General features: G+C 40.3%; 1 protein-coding gene across 1 annotated transcript in view; it reads left to right on the forward strand.

Annotated features, from left to right (window-relative positions):
• HMGN3 (high mobility group nucleosomal binding domain 3) overlaps positions 1-12,360 on the forward strand; it is a 30,681-nt gene extending 18,321 nt beyond the window's left edge. Inside the window, exons 2-6 of the mRNA XM_028108078.2 lie at positions 228-278; positions 6,876-6,905; positions 9,801-9,851; positions 11,223-11,336; positions 11,877-12,360. Of these exons, the coding sequence (XP_027963879.1) occupies positions 228-278; positions 6,876-6,905; positions 9,801-9,851; positions 11,223-11,336; positions 11,877-11,915 (285 nt within the window). The 3' untranslated portion in view covers positions 11,916-12,360. The remainder of the gene's footprint in view (positions 1-227; positions 279-6,875; positions 6,906-9,800; positions 9,852-11,222; positions 11,337-11,876) is intronic.
• Positions 12,361-27,063: the final 14,703 nt, after the last annotated feature.

A 27,063-nucleotide genomic window follows, 5' to 3' on the forward strand; every position in this document is an offset into this window, starting at 1 on the left:
CCTGTTTTAAGATTAGAGCAGTTGTGCAGATAAATGCTGTGTGTGTATGTGTGTGCGCGCACGTGTGCATGTGTGTAAAATGTATCCTCTTACAAACTTGCTTTTTCTCCACAAAATATCTGTTGACTTATGTGGTCCTGTGAATTGAAATAGCTGTTTTTTTCAAATGTGCCTCGAATGTGTGCTTTCCCTTTTAAATACAATTCATTGAAATATTTTCTTTCTAGTCTCCGGAGAACACAGAGGGCAAGGATGGATCCAAAGTAACTAAGCAGGAGGTAAGTGTATCTTTGACATCCTGTATTTAATTATTTTACCTGGAATTTTTTAATATTGTTAGGATTGTCTACATCTGAGTGAATGCAATTCTGAATAAGGTTGTCGAGACCGCATAAACCAGAGATAAAAGTGTCACTGTGGAGTGTCTCTTGGCCTAGGTAAATTTCAGTTGGGTACACTGGTGCGGCCTTTTCCACTTACTGTGTTGTTTATGTTTCTACCTGTCGGTCCTGCTATCTGGTAAAGTGGATACTGAGAATTCCTTCTGGGCAAAGAGCGAGATAATAGGTAAATTCATCAAGGAGAACAAAGTCTGCCTTTCACAGCAAGGAAATGAAAGACTGTTGATTTAATAAATTCTCTGCTCCAATGAGTGAATTATAAATTTCTTTTTTCAATGCTGAGTATTCCCCTAAAAGGAGTCATCTCTAAAGTAAAAAAAATTGTGAAAAGACACACAAAATGTCAAAATATTAAAGTTTTTTTTTAATCAGGAAAATTCTTAGGGCTTAGGATAGTTAATTAGGTAACAATTCAAAGAAACTGTGTATTAAAGGGTATGTGCTAAGGTGAGCACTGTGAATTGTGTAAGAATGATGACTCGGTGAGCGCTGTGAATTGTGTAAGAATGATGACTCACAGACCTGTACCCCTGAAACAAATAATACATTATGTTAATTAAAAAAAAACTGGACTCAAAAAAAAAAATAATAAAGTACAGAAACCTCCAAAAAGCTAAGAAATGGAGAGAGATGGTTGCATTTACCCACCGTGGTAATATCATGAACTTCTAAAAGGAGATGGATGAAAAAGTAGCAGATTAGATGCTAACTCTGATGACAGCCATTCACTTTTGCACAGAGCTTTACAGTGTGTAAAAAAACTGCAGCTCTTACCCTTGAGCTTATAAACTAAAAGGGTCATGTGAGAGATAGAAACAGTATCTGGTCATAGATTCTTTGATTGGGTGATTCATACTGTGGTTTAATAATTCAGAGGAGTTTGTCATGATAGCAGAACCCCTCCACAAAACTTGTACAAGGAAATTTGTTCTGCCAAATGGAAAATCTTTAACAGAATCTATAACTAAATTAATTTGAAAGTAAAACAAACAAAACTGCCTGTAACCAAGGCCCCATCATCATTTCCTGCATTCAGTGTCTAACAGTTTGGGAGGTGAAGTTTGTGGTCCCATGTCAAGTTACTAAACAAACACTAGAATCAACCAAAAAATGACAAATGCATGGGTTTTCCTGAAAATGGCAAAATGTAATTTGTAGGACAGTTGGCTAAGTGTAACAAATCTTAATGTAATTTTTAGATTTGGACACAAACCACATTTGGATTTTTCCTTAGGAACTGCTATTTAAATTGATCTGTCAGTCAGAAAACCTAGAAACCATTACACACAATAGATCTTGGATAGTGTAAACAGTCTTTCCAATCCTTCTACACAGAGCAATCAAGCTGGTCAGAATATATGTAGGAGATTCTTGCTTATCAAGCTGTCTTATACATAGTATTTTAGCCTCAGAATTTTAATTATTTGTGTTATTTATATATTTTATATTATTTTAACAATTTATGTTATTATATGTATTATTGCTAACAAAAATTGTTCCTAGAAGAAACTCTTACCCTGTCATTTAAGCCAAGACCAGATTAAAACTCATGATTTGTCTTCAGGACATCAACACAATTGTTTGAAAAGTGAAAAGGTCAGTCAGTTAGCTGGTGGGTTAGGGTAAGAACTGTCAGACAGTATATTGATTGATTTTTTTCCCCCCACTGAATTGACTGAATTTTCTAGTTTTGTCATTGAATATGCACAGGCTTGACTATGGGGAATAGGTACCAAGTTACAAAGAGGGATCCTCTTTTGAAAATCCTCTTCCACTGCCATGATATTTCAAGGGCATGGTGCAGAGTATAGTTTTTGGACAATAAGCGACCACAACAGTATGTTCAAAAGCATTACATTTGGCAGTTTACAAAGCCCTTTAATGTTCATTATTTTATCTGATCCTTACAATAACCCTGAAATGAGGGCAGAGTACATTCATTCCTCAACAGAAAAGTACTGTGCACCTGTAATGTGCCAAGCACTGTTCTAGGCTCTGCAGATTCCACAGTGAACAAAAGAAGCCAAAATCTCTTCCTTCATGGAGCTTCCATTTTAGTGGAAAGAGAAAGAGAGTAAAATGAAATCACTGGATATTTGCTATGAAGAAAAATAAAGCCAGGAAAGGGAATAATGAATATCAGGGAAATGCTATGTTTGATAACAGGCAGATACTATTATTTCCAGCTTTACTAGAGGAAACAAGGTCCTGAGAGAAATACATTATTTCCCACAGATGTCGCAACTTGTGTATTGCAAAACCAGGAAAGATACCTGAGTCTCCTGACTCAAAATCCTCTGTCCTCATGCCACTTTTGTGGTAATCATAAATCTGGTTATCCAGTGCCATTTTTCTGTCCTCTGCATTTCCCCAGCCAAGGCTCTGATATCCATCTTTCCCCACTTCCCAGTTTTCCAAAAAGGTAATTTCTATTTGGCTCCTCATTCGTCTTTTGAAATTAAAAGCAACTTGACTTCTGGCTTTGCCTTCGAGTACACATGGTCCCTGACTTGTGATGGTCTGACTTAACAATTCTTTGGCTTTACTGTGGTGCGAAAGCAATACTCATTCAGTAGAAACCACACTTTCGGTTTTGCTCTTTTCCCAGGCTATCTTTATGTGGTATGATGTTCCCCTGTGATGCTGGGCAGTGGCTGTGAGCCGCAGCTCCCAGGCAGCCCTATGATCGCGAGGGTCAACAACCCATGCGTGTACAACCCTTCTGTACCTAGACAGCCATTCTGTTTTTCACTTTCAGGATAGTATTCAATAAATTACATGGGATATTCGATACTTTATTATAAAACAGGCTTTGTGTTAGATAACTTTGCCCAACTGTAGGCTAATATACATGTTCTGGGCACATTTAAGGGAGGCTAGACTAAGCTATGATGTTTGGTAGGTTGGGTGTATTAAATGCATTCTCAACTTACGATGGGTTTATGAGGATGTAACTCCATTGGAAGTTGAGGAAGATCTGTACATGGTCAGGCTTAGGAGCATTAAGAAATCTTATAAAGATAAACATACTTCCAAATCCCATTGGAATGGGCCCATATGTTTCAAGCAGTATTCAGCAAAGTCCAGTGATTCTACTTGAATCCAGCTATCCCAGTGAACTTAGTTGTAGTGAAATTAGACTTCCATGTTCTTTTACAACCAGGATGCTAAAGTAAAAGACTCTGTGTCTTTCAGAGTAGCCTTCACCAGAATTTGCTCCAACCCAGGGAGTGATCAGTTACTCAAATGCTTATTAAAAAATTTCATTGTGCCCAGCCCCTATACACGGCAGTGACAAACCCTCCCATATCTTGTCTCTGTAATTCTTGGTGATGTGTCATTCTGAAAGTCTTCTTTCCTCCTCTGAGAACCACTCTTTTGGTGGCCACTTCTCCCAAGGAGTCAGTCAACAAATTGAAAGAAATTCTTACTTTTTTTTTTTCCATAATTGTCCTGCCCAACGGTCCGAGTCTCAAATGAATACTTAAAATGCTAGTGCTTTAAGGAGGAAAAACTGGCAGTCTCGTCCATGTTATAGCCAATAAATACAGCCCGGTCATTTATAGATTTTAAGGCTGTGCAAGCTGTTGGAAGCTTCCAGGAAGGTGAACAAACTTGCATGCATAAGCTGCTGCCTGTGAGTGCAAGGTCCATCTCAGCCTCCACTGTTTGCAGTGAAAAAGAAAATCTCTTATGATGGTCACTGGAAAGGGAAATTTGAGAAAAGTCCTTTTTAAATAGCATAGAAAGAAGAGCCGGTAAATTTTAGACAGAAAGTCATGAGATGATTTTACAGTAAAAGATGTGCTTTTTAGAGACGGTTGGTTTCGACAGCCTGGAGAGGCAGACCTTGTTTTTGCATTAATTTCCTAGGCTTGTTATTTTGAAACTCTTGTACTGGGCCTGAATTAAAAAAACAGGGAGTCCTCTGGATCAGAACGGCTTTTGGGCCCCGCAGAACAGTGCTTGCTTGGGGTTGGAGTATCTCTGGAAATCCCAAAGCAGTCTCTGACGTCTGCCTCTTCGGTACGCTCAGGGGTTCACATGGAGATGAAAGGAACTGCAGCACCAGAGTTGGGAAATTCTTCACATGATTTGGCCTCACTTCTATGAGATTTTACTCACGACCACTACTTGGTGGATAGGAAGGCAGTTGTAAGTAGTAGTTAGTGTATTTGGCCTCTTTTCAGATCCCTTCCTGGACAGTAGCTGAGCAGTGGTCTCGGCACAGCTCCCCTCAAGTTCCCACTACTACACATTTCTGGTGCTTATGCATTCTGCTCACCTCAGCATTCAGGGAGGGCCCCCACTGGGCACTGGAGCTACAGAACTGCCAGAGAAGAGGGTCTTGTGCAGTAGGGGTACAGACGTGAGACAGATGAGGTGAACAGTGAGGTAAGGCCAGTGCCGTACATACGTTGACAGCAGCTGGAGAGGGATTCAGATAAGGTCCGTTCACCCCTCTTGAGCATAGAGGTGGCCATTTTTTCTCTCAGAGTGTCTCTTTCTGAGCACTCTTCTACCAGCAGGGCTTCACCTGGGAGAGGGTGGGGTAGTTCTTGAGGCCATACAGAAGCATCAAAGCTGAGCTCTGTTTGGTAATTAGTGGATGCTCCAAGAACGTTTTGAAGAAGCACAAGTTACTTGCTGGCTGGTTCAATTGCTAATGTTGTCTTTTCTTTGGTGATATCCAGTTCATTGCAGTTAACCATCCTGAGAAAGGCATCACAGGATTTGGGTTCTGGTTCCCTGTGACTCACGGGTGCATTGTCATGAATGCATCCGTGATAATCCTAGCAGACACCATGGTATTTCCTATGGAGCATCTGATCCAGGCACTCCTCCCATACTAAGCGTCGAGCTGTACATCCTCTTACCCTGTGCAGTGAATATATCACAGCTACCACTTCACCTGCACCGTCTCCAGTCTCTGCATATTCTGTTAGCTGGCCTGAAGTCCAGCTCTGCTTTTTTCCCTGAGACCCCAGGGTTAAAATTATTCATGGAGGCCCTGGCCCTTCGTTTCCTTCTGTAGTTTAAAGAAAGATGAATTCAGCTTCCTCCGGCTATTTTCAGGAAGAAAGTTCTTAGATGTGAAGATGGCAAGAAATATTTCTTCCAGTTTGGCCTGCCCAGCTGACCTGCACTGACCTTAGCACGGCTTCAAGAATTCCATAATTCCTTGCAGTCGTGGCACGCGTTCCTACTGACCATTTTTGCTGACCCCCTTAAAACAATTATTTGAAACATTTAAGCTATCGTAATGAGGCAAAGTCTGCATAAGGCAGCAAGAATTAGGGAAAAGATCAAGTTCATTTTTTCAGCACATCCTTTTGAGAATCTACTGTATGTTAGGTGGAACATACACTGTGTTCTGCCAGAGACAGGGCAGTGAGTACAACAGACAAAAAGTATGGAGTATTTATTTCTGGAACACTTAAAGAAAGGCAGTTGTACTTTCAGAATGTGAAATCCCTTGGGGAGCCATCTTTTGCTGATGGTAAGTAGAATATCAGTTCTGTGTGCTTCCTTCTGAAATGCCTACAACAGTTTGGCTATTTTAAATTTTCTTTGCAGTCTCATTTGCTTAATTTGTACTATCCTCGAAGAGAAAAGATTTCCTGAAAAATACCAATCTCAATCCAGTTTTTCTAAATTTTCTAAACATCCAAATTAAAAGAAAAGATGAGTGAATTTTGGGGGCACCTGGGTGGCTCAGTCGTTAAGCATCTGCCTTCGGCTCAGGTCATGATCTCAGGGTCCTGGCATGGAGCCCCACATCTGCTCAGCCGGGAGTCTGCTGCTCCTTCTCCCCCTGACCCTCCCCCCTGCTCGTGCTCTCGCTCATTCTGTCTCTCTCTCTCAAATGAATAAATTTTTAAAAATCTTTATCAAAAAAAGATTAGTGGGGTTTTTACTCTGTTTAAATCTTTAACATATGCGTTTAGCAGATAAATATAAATACCTGTTACAAGTAAAAGGAAGTCTTTCTTGTTAACTGCCTAAGATTTATCATCATTCTCCTTTCTAGCATAGTAACAAGTCAGAGAACTCCTACTTTTGTTTCTACCCAGTTATATACGTCTTTTTTTTTTGTATTAATGTGTAGGTTTTAGTTCTGTTTGTAAGGAGCAAGAGTCAGACTGGAACTAGTTCTTAAATAGCTCCTCAATGCTCCTATTGTTCGTTTTATCACAAAAGGAGATTATGGGTCAGAACCTAAATTAATCTTCCTTTCTTTTTCTTGCCCTTAGTTAGGAGAGGCCATTTCTTTGAACAGTGTGTCTACACATCTTTAGGAAACTTCCTCTTGAGTATTGTGGTATCCAGGGCACTTGAAGTGCCCACCTGGAGAGGGTAATTGGAGCCATACCATTATAGTCTTTCAACAAAGTCAGATATCAGGAATGAATTTTTAAAAACCAACTTGGTTGGATATAATACGAATACATATTTTTTTTATTTCCTTTGTAGCCCACCAGACGGTCTGCCAGATTGTCCGCGGTGAGTACATTAGAACCCCCTTGTTGTTCTTACGAGTCCATGTTCCCTCCGTTCAGGGCAAAGCAGCAGAAGGAAGATTAAGGCATTATTTCCCTTGAGTTTTTTTATTTCTTTTTTGGAAATTACCTGGGTCGGAATTTCTAGCAAACATGACCAGTGTTGCCAAGCAATTCACTTGAGCAGATAGGTCATTGAAAAGTCACACGGCCACCCCCATTACCAAGAACATAAAGCCCAGGAAGTTGTTAGACATTGCTAAATCTCTGCTACAAAAGAAGCACATTAAGCCAAGTCCTACCTCCTGATTCCACATGATGTACTAAGGTGGACAAGAATTGGGAGTCTCCACGGCTCATGCTTCCATCAGAATGTGCTGAAAGCTATCAGAATTCATGTGCTGTAGCCTCATTTCAGAACCAGAGAATCTTTGGAAAAGTAATGATTCCACTTTGCCACTCAGAGTCTCCCTCTGTGGGTGAGGCCTGGGGAATAGACAAGGGTTAATTAAGATCATTAGGTGTGATCAAGCCTTGGCCATGAACGGGCTCCAGCCCTTCTCACCATGCTGTGCTCCTTGGTGGCTCTCATGCTCCTCCTTGCTGTCCTGCCGGTGTACCAGTCCCCACTCTGCCAAGACAGGTGGTCAGCCTGGCTTGCTGGTGGAGGAATTTGGTTAAAATAGCCGCCACCCAGGCTGCGCACTGAGATGTAGGGAGAAAGGCGTTGGCTTCTTGGCCACCAGGAGCTGCTTGCTACTTTGGCCTTCAGGGAAGCATGGATTCCATCCTCGGCCAACACCTGTGCCTGGCACAGAGCAGGGAATCAAGGCAGAAGTGTTTAATTAGGGGCGCCTGGGTGGCTCAGTTGGTTAAGCGACTGCCTTCGGCTCAGGTCATGATCCTGGAGTCCCGGGATCAAGTCCTACATCGGGCTCCCTGCTCAGCAGGGAGTCTGCTTCTCCCTCTGACCCTCTTCCCTCTCGTGCTGTCATTCTCTCTCTCTCAAATAAATAAATAAAATCTTTAAAAAAAAAAGAAGAAGTGTTTAATTAGGGCACTGACAAGTTCAGAGATATAGCCGAGTTTGGGTTGGGTGAGTCAGTGCTTCACGTGAATCCCAACCTAAGGAAGCGATATTAGAGTCACCCAGAAGATTAAGAGCCGGGAGGTGTGTGTGTACACAGTTAAGCTGGATTCTTCTGCAGGCCCCTCAAGTTGGTGTGCTCTGTCCAATACTAACTTTCACCATGGTTCAGTAGTTATATTTTAACTTTTGTTAGGCTTAACTAGAGATTATACTACAAGCCACTGTAGTCTGTGGATCTCTAGCCCGTTAAGGGAGTAGACCTCCTAAGTCAAATAAAAACCAAAATTTAAAACCAAGCTTTTCCTGAGCACCATGAACTAGCAGTAGAAGCACCTTCCACTGAGATCATTGCCCGTGCTACTGACACAGAGCCTCCTCAGTGGCCAGTGGGTCTACGGACTGCAGAACCTCATCCTTTACCTGCCCCATCAACACGCTTGAATGCTGAATCAGGGAGACGTCTCTCTTACAGAAAACATAAAAGAAAATTATTTGCTGTAAATTGTGAAAACAAATATATGTTAATACAATATATCAAAGCCTGACAACAACACAATTTTTTAAATCCTGAAAATGTAGGAGCTCTGCAAGCTGCTGTCTTTGGGGAATAGACTACAGATTTAGGGTGGTAAGATTAATAAAAAGACCCCTTATTTCTCAAGCCATTTTCTTTTTTTATTTGAAAAGTCATGTCTAACAGCTAGTCTTCTGGAATTGCACTGTCTACAATTTCCCTTTATGCCCTTGATGAACAGGGCCAGATTCAATATGAACCTGAACCACCTAGAGGCATTGCGGAGAAATTTTTCTCCAGAGGGGAAGACCCTGGGCAGTGTTTTCTGCTTAAAAGCCATTCTCCCTAGTGCTCTCAGAGAAGTACACTTATTTTTTTCTAGCTTGATGAGAGAAATATTTGCCCTAAAATAGCCGTAGAAAACCAGAGGCTTAAACCCGTTATCTTCCCCAGTGTCCCCACGTGCACCCTGGTTAGGAGCCCTGGTAAGCAGGAGAGGGCTGAAACCCCATATGGAGGGGACCTTGGCCACAGGGTAGGCACTGCTCAGGGCAATGGGGAGGAGAACCACATGAATCAAGAGAAAAATAGTCACTTTGTGGACTCTTTGGCTAAGCATAAGAAAAATCTTAAACTTTGGAAGCTAACAGTGGACATTTTATTATAATAATTGTGTTCTTAATAAAGAGCTCTAGGAGCAAGTGAGCCCAGTGTCTGGTTGGGTGTGAGATTCTTCTCTCACCTTGAGCTGGCATTGGAGAGGTTGAAAGTAGAAGAAGCTTGGCTACAGAACTTGAAATCGACATCAGAGGTGGAAGGATGTGGAAATGATTTTGAAATACTTCACAGGCAGCAGTCTTCATTACCGGATGGGCTTTGCCTGCGATTGTGCTGTGATTTCTAGACTTGTTGGGAAGGCTAGTGTGACCGAATTCATTGAGTCATTTGGCTAAGGGCCTGAGTCATTCCTCTTACTGCTGTGCTGTGATCAAAGGAAGTACAGAGACATCAGAGATGGAAGCTTAATCCTGTTCCTGGAGAGCTACTCTGGACTGGGGAATAATGAGTCGGCTTTTAAATCTCACCTGCTGTTCACTTGAGAACCCAGGATGAAAATAGTTATGAAATGCACAGATCTTTATGCTGTTACCTGATGCTGAAAATAGAACGAAATATTTTTAAATGAACAGAATCAGAGTCAAAATGGCCTGTTGTCTTTTGCAGTCTTGCTGTGTGCCTTTTGTTCCTGAGGGTTGTCTTTTTCAGTATTTGTATAATTTAATTTATCTTTGCAGAAACCTGCTCCACCCAAACCTGAACCTAAACCAAGAAAAACATCTGCTAAGGTAAGAGGTGCTCCCTCCCCCATGTTGGCCTTTTTTTAAACAATGAATAAATTATAATTCCATACTAAAAATCATCCAAGGAAAGATCACGTTTACTGATTCAAACTAAACGTACGACTAGGAAAGTGTCACCATTTTTAACAGTCTTTCTCAAAAGGCATAAAGCACAGTTTTATGCTTTACCAGGAATGTGTTTCTCATTCGGTCAGTAAAGGCAAAGGTGGTCAGAGCATGTTGCTCTGAGAAGCCTCATGTCCAAGAGGGGTTTGGTAGCCACACGCTATTCGCGTGGCAGCTCGGAAAGCATGAGGCTGGGCCCTAGCCACACAGTGGCCCGCAGCTCCAGGGGCTGGGGGAGGGGGGCCGGACTTCTGTAACTGGTCTTAGGCTGGGCTGATGACTCATCATACAATAATTAATACTAGCAAATAATCAACATCAGCAAACACTTACATGGCTCTCCTACTATGCTAGACCCTGTTCTAATTGCTTTTCTTATGAAGCCGTCACATCAGTCCTACTGAGGTAGGTGCACACACCCGGGTTTGCCAATAAGGAGAAAAGCACAGAATTATTAAGAAACATCCCAAATAGCTTTTCTGTGCTCTGCCCTTCAGAGCATTGTTGTGAATTATTTGAAACTACGTGTTATTTGGGGGGTTCCTGGGTGGCTCAGTCTTTTAAGCATCTGCCTTCGGCTCAGGTCCTGAGCCTGGGGTCTTAGGATCGAGCCCCGCAGCGTCGGGCTCCCTGCTCCGCGGGCAGCCTGCTTCTCCCTCTCCCACTCCCCCTGCTTGTGTTCACACTCTCTGTCACTCTGTCAAATAAATAAAATCTTAAAAAAAAAAAACAAAAAAGAAACTACGTGTATTTGTGGCATGAGTAGATGATTCTGGAGCAGAACTCATTTCTGTGGCTTGTATTAAATTCAGGAACTTTTCTTCACGTGGGGCTTCATTTATAAGCATTTTCTCAGCCTTCTCGTTCCTCGAGCCCCGTGGCCCCATGTGAGGTGTTTCTCTTGCTGGCTTCTTCCCTGGCTTCTGCCTCACCCTTCAGTTCCCACTGCTCTCGGCGGCAGAACCACTTCTCTGTAGCGAGTGAGGAGGCCCACTGAACAAATGCATGAGGAGAATCATCTTTTCCCTGGAAGAGAAAGTCAGTGGACCATCTAAGCAGCCCGTTAACATTCTCACAGAGCCTCAGTGTAACTCACTTGAAGCCTTGCAGACTTGGCTTCTCCTTCCCCACCTGAAAGCCACCGTGTTGGCCATGGTTGCGCTCCGCCTTGTGTTTGGACGAGGCTGACAGATTTTCGCTGACCTCACACCCTAACATGCTTTGTTTCCCTGTGCTCTGACCCTCTGTTAGAAAGAACCGGGAACAAAGATTAACAAAGGTGCTAAAGGGAAGAAGGAGGAAAAGCAAGAAGCTGGAAAGGAAGGTACTGCACCATCTGAAAATGGTGAAACTAAAGCTGAAGAGGTACTTTCCATGAATACCTCCCACTGACTGACTCAGTGTCTTAAAAGAAATTGCTCAATGCGTTAGCCGGTGATAGCACGTTCATAATGTCTCTTTTTATTGCCCATAATGTTATTGCAGATCCACATCTCTCGCTCAACTGTTAATGTCTCAACCTCCAGAGGTACCCCACCCAGCACACTGTCAGTAAAGGGGCAGATTGAAACAGTGAGAGTTAAGGGTACAGTAGAAAATTCTGCATGTTTGCAGTGGCTAGAAGCAGATAGTAGTAGTGTGGTGTTTTTTTATCATGAACAGTGGGAGCTTGCAGGTAAAGCTTCTGTGGCCGTTTGAAAAGCAGAAAGCAATCAATGCAGCAAAGTGTTTGCGTACTGTATTCCTGCCTTGTCTGTTTTACACCCAGAGTCGAACTAGGTTTTGCAATAGAGCTGCTAAAAAACAGATGTTCAAAGCATGTGTGTTGGCTGGGTAGACTTTTCTTTGGCTTCTAGTAGGTTTAATAGTAACTGTCTCTCTTTTTTTCCCCTTTCTTTTCCACAGGCACAGAAAACTGAATCTGTAGATAACAAGGGAGAATGAATTGTCGTGAAAAAATTGGGGTTGATTTTATGTACATCTCGGGGCAACTTTTAAAAGCTATTTTTACCGAGTATTTTGTAAATGCTAATTTTTTAGGATTCTACTAGTTGGCATACAAAAATATATAAGGATGGACATTTTATCTTCTCATAGTCGTGCTTTTTGGAAATTTCCATCATCCTCAAGTGAAATAAATACCAGTTTGTTATTGGAAGCTGTGTGTAAGATTGATTCAGCATTCCATGCGCTTGCTTTAAAAATCGAGTCCTGTGCATACTGTGGTGTTTTTACTGTGCGTATTTAAATTTTTCACGCAGTTTTTCTAGAGCAATAATCAGTGGTGCTTTTGTACCTAGGTTTTACGTGATTTTAATGAAACATGGATAGTTGTGGCCACCTGCTGACTATTTGTGGTTTAAAATAAAAGGTTTTCTTGCCTGCAAAATACCTGCCTCTAAGTAGTGTCTTTACTAAACTTGGGCAGTGTTTCATTTTGTTGTTGCTGAAGACGTGAAGAATAGTTACAGTTTGTGCCATAATGGTATCTCTAGTAAGTCAAACAGGATGATTTCTTAGTTGCTGGGCCTTTAAAAATGTTATTATTTTAATAAAACCATCTATGAGTGCTAGCGTGGAAGAATTACATCTAAAACACTTGATATCAGAAGTGCTCAGCAATGATCACCATATAATAAACTTAATAAAACACTACTGTTTAAAAGGTCTTTATAAACAGAATAGAGTTCTGTTAAACCAGAGCTGGTGAAAAACCATGAACTAGGGCTGATCCTTGAAAATCTGTCACTTTTGGGGCGCCTGGGTGGCTCAGTCATTAAGCATCTGCCTTCGGCTCAGGTCATGATCCCAGGGGTCCTGGGATCGAGCCCCATGTCAGGCTCCCTGCTCAATGGGGAGTCTGCTTCTCCCTCTCCCACTCCCCTGCTTGTATTTGTGTGCTCTCTCTCTCTCACTCTCTCTGTCAGATGGAAAAAAGAAAAGAAAATCTGTCACTTTCAAAGTACACTGAATCACATTTTACTAAAATACTTTCCCATTCGTTGAGGACTTCACCATTTTGAAAGCTCCTTACCCAGCATGACCACATTTTAGCCTTGCGTCAACCGGAGAAAGGAGGTGGCATAGTTGATATTAGAGCTCCTTTCTAGGCTAAGAAATAGGGACTTGGATATATATGCCTTCAGGAATGAGAAAAACCAGGATTCGAACCTGGTCTTTTGAATTTTAAACATAGCCTATCTTGGTCTGTTCAGGCTGCTGTAACAAAATACTACATTTTGGGTGTCTTATAAATAAGAGAAACTTAATTCTTACTTTTCTGGACACTGGAAGTCAAAACTGAAGGTGTCAGCATGGTTAGGTGAGGGCTGGCTTCCAGATTGTGGACTTCTCACTATGTCCTAGCGGAAGGGGCTAGGGAGCTCTCTGGGCCCTCTTGCCTAGGAGTGGTAATCCCATACATGAGGGCTCCACTCGCATGGAAACACCTCCCAAAGGCCCCACTTCCTAATACCATCATCTCTGGGGGGGTAGGACTTCAATGTAGGAACTTGGGGGGGATCACCAGCATTCAGACCATACCGGGGTCCTCTTTTGGGAAGGACATAGGACTGCCAGGAACAGAGGAATCACTTTGTAAAGTAATTTTTTATTTCTTTTCATTCCTGAGAAGTTTGGAGACTGCATGAGCACCCCAGGAAAGCTGAATTCTAAGGATTCCTCTTAGATGAAGATTTGAATCTTTTAAGATGGAAAGTAGCACCTGCACTGCTCAGGACTCTTGCAACCAAGGCCGTTGTTCCTCAGGGCCTTAGCGTATATCGGAGGGCTCAGAACTTGTATAATTGTCCCAGGTATGTTGTGAATCAACTGCATTTGCCAGCCAGCCATAGTATGTACAGAATAATCTTAATCTGTTCATAGTTGTTTTTGGCTTCTGATTATAAAATGTACAACACCACTTTTACCCAAAGGAAAATAGCTGGTATCCTGTGAATACTTTATGAAAATATTTTCAGTGTGCAGTCAGTACACAGTTGAACTATATTGCTGGCTAGCTACCAGTTCACAAATGCAGTATGAACTTATTAACAGGTCTACTTTTTAAACAATGACAAAAGTGCTACAGGTGATTTTTTTTTTTTTATTAGACATAACAGTTGTACATGGAGAAGTCAAAGTCCTCCTCTCTCCCACTCTTGTGTCCTAGAGGTAACACCACGCACTGTTTTCTCTGTGTGTATATTGTGTGTGTGTATATATATATATGTATATATATATATATATGAACATACATGCACATGTAACTTTTAAAGGAGCAAATATTATATCCATTCTATTTTCAACTTATTAAACCAGTAATTGGAGATAAAGATTATTTCTAATACTGCAGTGCTACCAGTGATACTGCAATAAATATTCTTGTGCACAAAGCTTTTGCCTACTTAGATATTTCTACTCAACTAGATGATTTCCTGGAAGTGGAATGTCTACGTCAAAGGGAATGTACATGACATTTGACTATTGCCAAAAGTTGTGCCCATCTACTTCCATCAACAGCATATAAATGCCATTTTATCTTACCTTTGCCAGCACTCTTCTTTTGGTCAGCCTGGTAAATGAAAAATAATGCCTCACTGCTTTAATTTTAGATTTATTACTAGTAAAATTGAACTTTTTATATATTTAATGGTCATTTGAATTTCTTCTGTGAATTATGAGGTTTTTCTACTTTTCTGTCAGGGATCAGTGTGTTTTAATCATTCGTGAAAAAAATATCATTATTCACAATGACCACTAATGCTATTACTTTTATTCAAATACACAAAGATCAGGGATTCTTAGGTCATTGGTATGTGTCTATTAAAGTTTATGGGTATTGGGGCACCTGGGTGGCTCAGTCGGTTAAGCATCCAACTCTTGATCTCAGCTCAGGTCTTGAGCTCAGGATCATGTGTTCAAGACCCACATTATTAAAAAATAAAGTTTATGGGTATTATCATTACCATTTTAACAAAGGGCAGACAGCTACCAAAATAACATAAGAGCCCCATTTTGGTTCCCCAAAATTTGATCTGATGGATACACCGCCTGAAAACAGATGGAAATTTTGGTCATACCCATGACTGCCACATTGCTTACCCCAGCAGTGCATTCATACATGTTAGAAAGTGGCACACTACATCAAAAACTAATGATGTAATGTATGGTGATTAACATAACATAAAAAAAAGAAAGTGGCCTCCTTCTCCAAAACATGTCTGCCAATCTGATGGAAAATCATAACCCTATGAATCTACAATGACTCGGAGTCATTGGCATCCCCTGTAGTTAAGCAGTGCACTGCTTGTATGATCTTATGTGCTACTCCTAACATTCTCCCTGGACTTGGCCCCATGGATTGTGGTGGAATAAGAGTGGGCTCAGAGAAAAGTGGCCCTGAAATTCCCATTTTTAAGTTATGTGAAAGGATAATCAAAGTCAAGATCCACTGGTCCAACAATAGGTGAACTGTCCCATAAAATCTTGAATGTACATTTACATAATTAAGGAATTTGAAACAAAGTTATGAAACAAAGGCTTTTTTTCCTGTCCCCAAATTTTAGGGGACTTCACTCTTGGCTCAGGGTACAAGTGCTACCCTTTTGCCTGTCCTGGCAGGCATAGGGAAGTCATCTCAACTTTTAGCTATCACATAATATGCTAACATGTCTTCTGAATGCCTTTCACTTAATCATGAGTTCCAAATTTTTATTATTATATTCTATTTATTATTTTATTCAGAACGTTGATTTAAATCTCCCAGAATAATTTTAATGATTAAGATAATAAATAGTGGGCACCTGGGTGGTTCAGTCAGTTCAGTGTCTGCCTTCAGCTCAGGTCATGATTCCAGGGTCCTGGGATCGAGTCCCACATCGCTTCTCCCTTTGCCTTTGCCTCTCTCTCTGTCTCTCAATAATTAAATAAAATATTTTTTAAAAAGATAATAAATATTTATTTAATGCCGTGTGATAAGTACTTTACATAATTTACAAAATACAAATACAAAATGTATTATTTTAATGTTCCCATCCCCTAGTAAAAATGAACCCAATTTTCCAATGCCAAATAGAGAGCTCAGGCTTATTTAAAACTACAAAGGGAACTTTGTGATTATCTCTTCTTCGTGGGAGAAGAGAAAGTCTTTGAAATCCAAGTTTTAAAATGATATTTATGTAAACTTCATGACTTTGAACTAAACAATGGTTTATTAGGTATGACAAAAAAAGTAGAAGCAACCAAGTAAAAAATAAGCATCACAAAAATTTCAAGAAAGAAAAAAGCTACAGAATGGGAGAAAATATTTGCAAATCATATCTGATAAGAATCTAATATCTAGAATATGTAAGAAACTCTTAATGAATTGGAAATAAACTTGGAAATAAATTTTAAGATGGGCAAAGGATTTGAAAGATGTTTCTCCAAAAACGTACATCAGTAGCCAATATGCAAATGAAAGGATGTTCAACAATTAGTAATTAGGAAAATGTGAACCAAACCGTTACAAGATACCATTTTACATGCACTAGCATGACTTTTAAAAAATGGAAAATAGCAAGTGTTGGAGAGAAAGTGGAGAAAGTAGAGCCCTTTTTCATTGCTGGTGGGAATGTAAAATGATGCAACCTCTACAAAAAACAGTTTGGAAGCTCCTCAAAATGTTAGTTACTGTATGAGCCAGCACTTCCACTCCTAGGTATGCACCCTAAAGGATTGAAAACAAATGTTCACACAAAAGCTTCTACGTGAATGTGAATAGCAGTGTTATTTATAACAGCCAAAAACTGGAAACAATCCTGATGTCCATTAATTGATGAGTGCATGAGCAAAATATAGTAAGTATATCCATACAACGAAAAATTATTCGGTCAAGAAAAGGACTGAAATACTGACATGCTACCACATGGATGAACCTTGAAAACACCATGCTAAGCGAAAGAAGGCAGTCCCCCCAAACCACTGATTATATGATGTCATGTGTATGAAATGTCCAAAATGGGCAAATTCATGGTGGTAGAAAGTAGATAACATGGTTACCAGGCACTGGAGGAAGGGGAGAGTGGGGAATGGCTGCTAATAGGTACAGAGTTTCTTTTTTGGAGTGATGACAATGTTCTGGAATAGTGGTAATTGTTGCACAACCTTGTAAATACACTAAAATGCACAGACGTGTACACTTAAAGAAACGACGTTTGCAAGGCAACTGTTAAGCACAGGACTTGGAATCAGGAGGTCTAGTTTTAAGTCTCAGCACTGTCTCTCTAATTGTGTGAAACCCGACAGGTCATTTAACTTCTGCCTCTCAATTTCTCATCCTCAAAATAGAATTAATATCTGTTTGACAAAAGCTGTTAGGATCAAATGAGACAGTCACTGTGAAATCACTTAGTGCAGTGCCTAAAATACAGTAGGTTTTCCATAGATGCCAACTGAACTGAAGTTGGATGAATACAAATGAGCCGAGTAGGCTTTGATGAGTGTATATCATGTATGTTCGTTTTAGGCAGTCAGCCTCCAGTCAGTCTCCCTTGAACAGTTTAAAAGGAAGAATTGTCTTCCACTTAAAGAAGGCAACATAGTGTAATGGTTAAACTTATGAACTCTGAAATCAGACTGCCTGGGTTCAAATCCTCTTTGTTACTGGCTGTGTGACCATGGACAGATTACTCAATCTCTCTACACTCTGTAGATCTTAGAGTTCCCATCTGTAAATGGAAACAAAAATAGTACCTACTGTCTAGGGTGTTGTAAATGTTAATGGTACAAAGTTAATTGTTCAGGAGGTATCATGTTTGGTTAAAACATGAAGATGAGATGTTAGGTCCTTGAAGGAAGGGATCACTGTCTCGTTCTCCTTTGTGACACATAGTAGAGGCCCAATGAATGTGGGCCTTCCAGAGAGAGGGAAGAACCAAGTTCAGGGTTGTTAACCATTGCTATAGCCATCTCCAAATTAAGCTAATTGGATGGTGTAACTCAAATATACAAAACAATTCTGGCCAGTCTTCCTTGAAATTAACATAAAAATTAAACCATCTTTATTTCACTTAGTTTGTACTTAAGCTAATGACTTTTAAAACACCACTACCATAACTTTAAGAACATTTTTCTGTTGGTTGTGGTATTATTCTTATAACAATACCTGTTTAAGCTGTGTACTCATATTTTTGATTTAGACCCAGCTTCACTTTCCTAGAAAAGTACACCACTGCACGATATGCAATGCTTTTATTTCTAGGTCACAAAGCACTTAACAATTAAACGGAATATATACTTAGAGATAAATACACCTGGACCTAGGTTAATGGGTCTTGTTGAGTTCCTTGAAGCCAAATCATCAACTCTGAAGAGGGAAAGAATCCCTGAGGTCATCTAGTTCCTCTCTGATGTGGCTTAGATTCCCCTTTAAAGCAGGACAAGCAAAGAGTTCCTCACATATCTGGTCATAAAGGAGTTATCCCTCAAACAGCTCTGAGACTTAGAAAGTACTTTCTTATTGTGGAGCCAAGATATACCTTTCACCAGATCCAGGGACACATAGAACTAACGGATTCTTCCCCCAGCAGTCCCTCAAGCATCTGAAAACAGCTGTTATATTGCCTCAGAAACACCTTGGTCTCTCTCACACATCCTTATGGATTATAGTCAGAGGACATAGACCTTTTTAAAAAATGTTATGCATTCATATTAGTCTCATAAGTTCAGATGGTTGAGAAGTGGAAGCAGAAAATTTTCAAAACAATGACATTAGGTTGAACTACATGAAATGCCTATCTTCTACAGACCTTCAAAAACAGTGATTTCACATGGTTCAACCTATACTTCTCTTCAGTTTTTTCCCCCTTATGGAAGCTTGATTAATGAGTTCATCCTGATCTCTAATGTTTACAGGGCAAAGAGCACTTCAGGACTGCACCAAATACCGTCTTCCAGATTTATCCATTCATCAAAAATATATTGAACATCTACATGCTGGGCATTTTGTTAGGCATTAGGGATTCAGTGGTAAGAAGGTCAGTGTCCCTACTTAAGGAGCTTAGAATCTAGTGAGGAAGCCAACATTAATTACTTAGTAACACAAATAACTGTATTTACAAGAGCCATTACAGAATTCTAATCTCTTCATGGTAAGCCCTTCATGTAGGTCCTATAACGGACTCCATTTTGAGAAAGATGTTAGCCACAAACAAACCCACAAGAAACTAAGCTAACTTACTGAATAGCATTTCTAAAGTATTAATTCACCTGGTTGCCATAAAGTGTGAAAAATGACAATTTGTGCTTGGCCTAATAAATGTTCAGTTGCTCTTCCAGGAAATAATTGGTCCTGAGTTCTTCTCATGGCTCTTCTACTGATGTCTTTTTGACTACAAGACTCCAGTCACTTAAATTGTGGGTGGAATTTGAATGACTGGACAGGTGAAACAGATTTTTGAAGGAGTGGAGGATGGGAGGAGAGTGGCCTCAGAGTTGGGAATCACAGAACTGGATTGACCTTTGTGGGCATCTGATGTAGCTTTCTTCTTAGAGCCTAGTCTCCTTTGAATTCTGAAAAAATTGCTTTTTTTTTTCTGCCCAGGTTTTGAGGTCTTTTTATAGTAGGCTCCAAATCAGAATAAGGGGATTTAAAAAATATATGCTTACTTTTTGTGATGGAATTCAATTTAAGAAATTGATCATGAATGAGGCGCCTGGTGGCTCAGTCAGTTAAGCGTCCAAATCTTGATTTCAGCTCAGGTTGTGATCTCAGGGGCATGAGATTGAACCCCGAGTCTGGCTCTGCACTGAACATGGAGCCTGCTTAAGATTCTCTCCCACACCCCTCTCTCTCTCCCTCTCTCAAAAAAACTAAAGAAATTTTTAAAAAAGAAGTTGGTAATGAATCATACTCTTAAAAACTGGTTTACTGAGCACATACAAAGTCCCAGAAGCCACACTGACCTAGCAACTGTTACGCAGCTAGTGTTCTGAGCACTTTGCTACAGAAGTACTAACAAACCCAAAAAGAGATGGGAATTTTGACTTTGCTCTTAGAGAGAAAACAGGCCTTGGCTATATGCATTTCTGGATTTTGTTGTTGTTGTTACAAGAAGTTGAATACTGATTCATCAAAACGGACCTTCAGTAAAATCCTCCATTAATCAACAACTGTTGAATGTCTACAATGTGCCCCACGGTGGACAGCCACAAAAGAAAACTTTACTGACCTTTTCTGTCACAATGAGTTTCTTTTCCTCTGCATTCTCATAGCACCTTTCCTGACCTATGTTTCGTACTTATTTTACTTGTCTGGTACTGTAAAATGATGTTTTCTTGTCTATTTCCTCAAGTAGAATTTGAGCATCTGGAGGCAGGGAGTTTTTCATCCTTATTCTCCGAAGCACCTAACTGGTGCTCAGTACATAGTAGTTACTTAATGAATATTTATTGAAATGTTTAGGCAGACTAAATTAAAAGTCCAAACTGTTCTCTCCACTTTCAAAGTACTACTGACCCCAAAGGAAGGCACAACTATGGTACATAAAAGAAAAAAAAAAAAGACTCTAGCGTACAATATTAAGTGTTAAATGTGTATAGTTCAGAACTATCTTGAGCAGCTGTGGGAAGGTTCAATGGTGGGGAAAGCATGGAGGTTCTTGATTTCTTAAGGAGGCCTGGATGAGTCAGAGAGGAGCAGAAGGACCTGTCAGACAAGGGAAGAGCTTTTAAGAAGGCTAGTGTCAAATATATCTGTAATAGGTTCATCTCAAAAAACTATGTTTTGGATACCTGAATAGGTTGGTTCACCATTGCCTGCTTCCATTTCTTCTGTAAAATGATTGGGTTGGACTTGATTAATGGCTTGCAAAACCATTTTTAAAGCAGTAAGATACCAGTAATTCTCTCTTGATAGTGGTGGGGGAAACTGCAGGAGGTGTCTGACTCACCCTCTTGACCATCACCTCATCCCTTGGGGGGCTCCTAATGTTCATTGATTGAGCCCATGGAACACAGTTTGAAGACTATTGAACCAGGGGTTCTCCGAAGGTCTGGGTGACAGGATGACCCCTCCTCCCCACTATCAACTTGCACAGTTTGTCCAGAAAGATGGAGTTACATAATGGCTGGAAGAGAGGGTTGATGGTGGGAAGCAGAACTGAGACTAGGAACATGAATCACTCAGCACTGTGCCTAGCACACAGTAACAACTCAGGAAATGTGATGTAAATGTATGGGGGAATGTAATATTGTAGGCTAGGAATGTGAAATCTACGTGGTCATAGAAGCACTGAATGGCAGTCACCAGTGTTTGGACCTGATTCAGCAAGAAACACGGAGCCACTCTGGATTCTTCTTCCACAGAGAGAGACAGGATGAGCACAGTGTCCAAGGAAGAGGAGTCTGGCACTTAACTGGGTCCCTCAATTACCCTATATTTTCCCTTTAATTAGAATATTGTCTGTATATTGCATTTTACAGAATTATTGTTAGTTTTTTAAGGTGTAAAATGATATTATAGTTATTCTTAGGAAATACATGCTGAAGTGTTGATAACTGCAATATTTTCAAATAATTCAGATGCATACACACACGTATACATATCTCCAACTACATAGATACAACAAATATGACAAAATATTAATTGTCAGATCTAGTGGTAGGTATACAGGAACTCCTTGTACTATTTTCTTCTGTATGCTTGCATATTTTCATAATAAAAAGTTGGAAAAGTGGGGAAACAATGTTTTTCTTTGATCTTCTTACAAGAGAGAACAATTAATAATAATAATGATACCAATACACATTAAGAGAGTGCTTATTCTGTGACAGGTTGTGAAGTAAAAAATTTGGCATGACCCAAAGCTCCTGAGAAGTAACATTTAAACTCTTGGAATTTCCCAAGTGATAGAAGTGTTTTTGTTATTCGTGGTGGGCCCCGTGGGCCTGGGTATCAGCCCAAACTGGACGGGAGGGGTCCCTCCCTGCCCATTGATTGATGGGCAATCAGTCAATCAGCCATGCCTATGTAATAAAACCCCAATAAAAACTGCACACCAAAGCTCTGGTGAACATCCCAACTTGGCAGTATTCCATGTGTACTATCTACACATTGATACCAGAAGGGTAACACATCCTGAGGAAAATGGACACTTGGCCTTTGCCTCCACCCTATGTGTCTTTTCCTATAGCCTGTTCTAATTTGTATCCTTTCCCTTAATAAATCATAACCATGAGTGTAACACACTTTTAGTGAGTTCTGCGAATCCTTCCAATCTTACCACATTATCAACTCTGGGAGTGGTTTTGAGAATCCCTCGAACTTGCAGTTGATCTCAGAAGTGAGGACAGTCTTGGGGATAGTACTCAGAGATTTTGCAGCTTGGCCAACACCAAGCTCGGACATTGTCCTTAGTACTTCTGTACACATATTTAATACTCATAATCTAAGCATTAAGGAATTGGAGTAGGACCTATGATTTGGCCGATTTCACAGATAAGGAAACCTAGGAACAGATAACTAATTTGCCCAAGATCATACGGTGAGTAAATGCTGGAACTGCAACCTAAACCCTGGCAGGCTTTAGAAGAGCTAGTGCATCTCATTGATAAGGAAACAAATCTCCATCAGGAATACGAGTGAAAAGAATTCCAGAGTACATAGGTCCAGGGAGCTATGTAGGTTGAGTCCTGTGTCCTCATTCTCTAACTGCAGAAATGTAAAATAATAATAATGGGCCTTCAGAATGAACACCCTGAGGCACAGCAAGACACTGCCCCGAAAGAAAGATTCAGTGATGTGTAATACTACACACTTTGTTTTCTAAGGCCATTAAGTGGACTAATTAATTTTAAAAAGAAGTCCAAGAGTTCTAACAGAATGGGCTTTCTCATAAACTTTCCCCTTATCCAAGCAGCAAGACCTCCACATTCCCTGACCAGTCTAGTTAATAGGAGGCCTGCTATAAAATTTCAGTGGCATGGAAAAAATGCTTTAAAAGAGAGAGCTGTCCCACACCTCTCTCCACTAATTGATAGTTGACAATAATCCAAATCCAAATGACATGTGCTTCAGAATTCAAAAATAGGAATGGCAAAAATTTCAATACCCTAAAGAAATTATATGAGGAATGATCTAACAAGTGAAGCTCCTATATACTCTTCTTTTGCACAATTCAAAATGCTCCAATTCGAAAGGTCTAATTTTAACAAGCCACAAATTCCAAGACTTTGCAAGCACTTTGGTAATTTTATAAATCAACTAGCTGAATATGCGTTAAATTTTAATCAAATTGTTACAAAAGCTTCCAGACAAATGGTACTATATAGGTGCAAGCAGAAAGTGTGAATGACTCTCTGCGGTAGTCACCAAAGTTGGGCATTTGCTCTTTGAATATGTGCATTGATGTGTGAACAATGCCCTTACACAGGTTGTGAGGATGCTATTCTTCTCTTGCCACCCCCAAAAAGCCTGGAGGTAAGCAATTCACTAGTGGGGGAAAAATTAGGCAATGCCAAGAGTACATAAAAACAAGAGAGATCCAAGAGATTAAACCTCTGGTGCTGCTTTATTCTGCTAACTGGAGCCTAATGGCCAAGCGAATCTCTTAAGAGGTTTTAGTTCGTGCCCCTCTATGGAATTCCTTAAGTGGCTTATGTTTCATCTAAAACAAAACCCACAACTCCAAACAATGTGCCTTGAGATTATGCTTTGCTATGATCTCTACTATAATTATTTTCCGATTTTTTCAATCATTAAAAAAATTTGATTCTATACATAATTACGCACTGTCCTAAAACCTTATGTAGGAAAAAGAGAAACAAAACAAAGAAAAAAAACCACACCACCACAAGAAAACAGGAAATGGTGTTTACACATTGATCTATAAAATAAAATAATCAAGGTGCGTATAGCATAGGGATGTTGTGAAGATTAAGTGAATTAATATTTTTAAAGGGCCTAGGACAGTACCTGGCACATAGTAAGCTATATAACTTTGTTTAATAACAATTTTTTAACACAAGCAAAAGAAACTTTTCAGGCACAGGAAGAGTAAAGTGAGTGAACATCAGAAACCTGGCTTTGTCCTCTTTATAAGTAATTAAGTACCATGAGGCTGTTCTAGAGGCAGAGAGAATTGAGGTACAGTGGGAGAAATGTGTTTCCAGCAAGTCTCAGCTAAGTGTGTTATTCCTTGGTTTATTTTCATTCTGTGAGTTTTTTGATTCTGCATACTTTGAAGTTTGCCTCAAGGGAAAAAGTTGAATTGGGATTCTTTGTGACTAGAATCTTTGGCCTGGAAGGTTGGCACCTTCAACTATTTCTCATGCCAAGCCTTTGAGATTCTATTCCCGTTCCAAAAGCTGACAGGAGCTTCCTTGCAAGTTTTTCAAAAAGAAATGAATGAGACTAAACTCCAACAGATTTCTGCCTTTATGGACCCTTAACTAGCCTAATTAGCTTGGTGAATTAGCAGTACGAAGGCCAGAATGCAGAGTGCAGCAGGCCCCAGCGCTGGGGTTGGAGACAGAGGAGGTCCCACAGATCCGAAGCGAGACCAGTCCTCCGGCCAGTGGGGGCCACTCAAGAAAGGCTGCCCGTGAAAAGACTGCAGAAAAACTGCTGCCATCTTTTGGCTGATTGCACAGGAACATGGATTTTGAACTATGAGCCATGCAAATTTATATCCAGAAAAAGGTTTTGTAATGCCAAACCTCCATAGTGAGCATAAGATATTACATCAGTTCTACTTTGGGCTTGAAAAAAAGAAGGACAATTTTAAGGTGGTTCTGAGTAGCTCTGTTCCATCCCCAAAGGGAGGGAGAAATGACTGACAATGGAATGCGCCATTGAGCAGTGACAGAAGGGACCCAGGTCAAATGCAAAGAACTTCCAGGCCTTCTCAGAACAGTTATACTAGATCCGGTCAGCCCCACCCAGTTTGTATAACAAATATTTGTTAACACCCCCTTTATTATCCTGAACTAATGCTTATAGATAATATACCTACAGGCATAATTTTAAAAACTCAATATGCTGGGACGCCTGGGTGGCTCAGTCAGTTAAGCATCTGCCTTCGGCTCAGGTCATGATCCCAGGGTCTTGGGATAGAGCCCTGACATCAACATTGGGGGCTCCCAGTTTAACAGGGAGCCTGCTTCTCCTTCTGCCTGCCGCTCCCCCTGCTTTTGTGCTCTCTCTCTCTCTCTTTCTTTGGCATATAAATAAATAAAAATCTTAAAAAAAACTCAATATACTGTTCTAACTGCACAATGCAGAAGAATTTAAAAGAAATTTATAATAGATGATTTCTACGTGTAAATGATCATGACTTAACAAGAAGACATAATGGAGTAGATGCACAAAATAAGTTTAGCTATAAGAAAAATATATATTTTATTATATATATGTATATATAATTATATATTCAGTGAATGAGCAACATACTCCCCTTATACTGGAAACTTAGAAACCAGGGTTAAATAAGTTTAGAGTATGCGTGGAATCACCGGTGGTAACAGCTGCAGCCGTACTGGAGACTCTAAACACTCCAATGGTGTTGCCGTTGGTGATGGGGTTTTCTGAAATGGTGCACAACACTTGTTAAAGTTCCAAACTAAGCACAATGTTCAAAACTGTGCAAAAGGTATTCAGAACATTCAGTGTGTAGGGGCACATGGGAGGCTCAGTCAGTTAAGCCTCCGACTCTTGGTTTCTGCTCAGGTCATGATCTCGGGCTGGTGAGATGAGCCCATGTGGGGCTCTGTGCTGGGTGTGGAGCCTGCTTAGGATTCTTTCCCTCTGCCCCTGCCCACCATCACCCCCCTCTCTTAAACAAAAAAAATCACAAAGAAACTTATGAGCAGGTTTTTTTTAATCTACATGAATGTCCAGTGGGGACATGAGAAGGTCGTGAGAGATGGAGGACGATGCTACGCTGTGTGGGACTGTTCACACATTGCAGGATGTCCAGCCATCCCTGGTCTCTGCCCAGGAAATGCCAGTAATTTCCTCCAGATCCATTTCACCCACCTCCCGGCTTCTGGTCATTGTGACAACTAATGATGACTCCAAGAAAGACCAGAATACCCTCTGAGGGCATGGGATGGCCTCCGTTAAGAAACACCGGTCTAGAACCTTAGTAACCTCTCAGTAAAGTCAGGATGGGGATGAATCTGGGTGTGAGGTCAGGTCTTAAGGGGTGCGGCCTCTGCTCTTGTTTGGGGGCCTGAGGGCATGGAGGGTGCAAGATCGCAAATAGGCTTCCTTCTCCGTGTTTCTCCCTTCCAACTTTTCAATTTTAGTGTACTTTGTTTTTTTAAATCAAATGTTTTAAAGGTCAAGTAGGACCTAACAGTTAACCTGCTACACACTTCTCCACCAAGCCCTTTCCCCAAGGGTATATACTTTCAGGTATTTCCTCTGGTATTATGCATCCATAATTCTAAATAATGTGTTTTTCTCTCCCTAGGGATTGATGTTTTAAATCATAATATTTTTAAATTTATATATAATTATAACAGATTATAATTATATATAATTTTTGCATATATATAATTATATAATTAAGTAACTATATATTATATAATCTATACAATATTATAATACTATATATCATTAAAATCATTTATAATCATAAATGTCTATTGGCTTTCAAGTAGGGAATATAAACTTTCATGGCATATGTACAGCATATATTAAAATTAAACTACTTTCATATAGTGTTTTAAAATTTACAAGTGAGTTTTCACACGCATCATTTCATGTAATATCCTCACAGAAGTTGTTTGTTTTTTTTTAAGATTGTATTTATTTATTTATTTTATAGAGAGTGTGTGAGTGTGAGGGGGGGAAGGGGCAGAGGGAGAGGGAAAGAATCTCAAGCAGACTTTGAGCTGAGTACAGAGCCCCATGTGGGCCTCAATCTCACGACCCTGAGATCATGACCTGAGCTGAAATCAAGAGCTGGGCATTTAACCCAATGAGCCACCTGGGTGCCCCCATCCTCAGAGAAGTTCTGATTGGGATTCTGTTAGTATCGTTCTCATTTAAAAGATGGGAAATTGCAACACAGATAAGTGCCATATCCAAGATCTTGACTATAACATA

This window comes from Eumetopias jubatus, unplaced genomic scaffold, assembly GCF_037043125.1.
Source record: "Eumetopias jubatus isolate StellerSeaLion01/CBP00866 unplaced genomic scaffold, mEumJub1_p1.0 scaffold_6, whole genome shotgun sequence".
NCBI classification, from domain to species: Eukaryota; Metazoa; Chordata; class Mammalia; order Carnivora; family Otariidae; genus Eumetopias; species Eumetopias jubatus.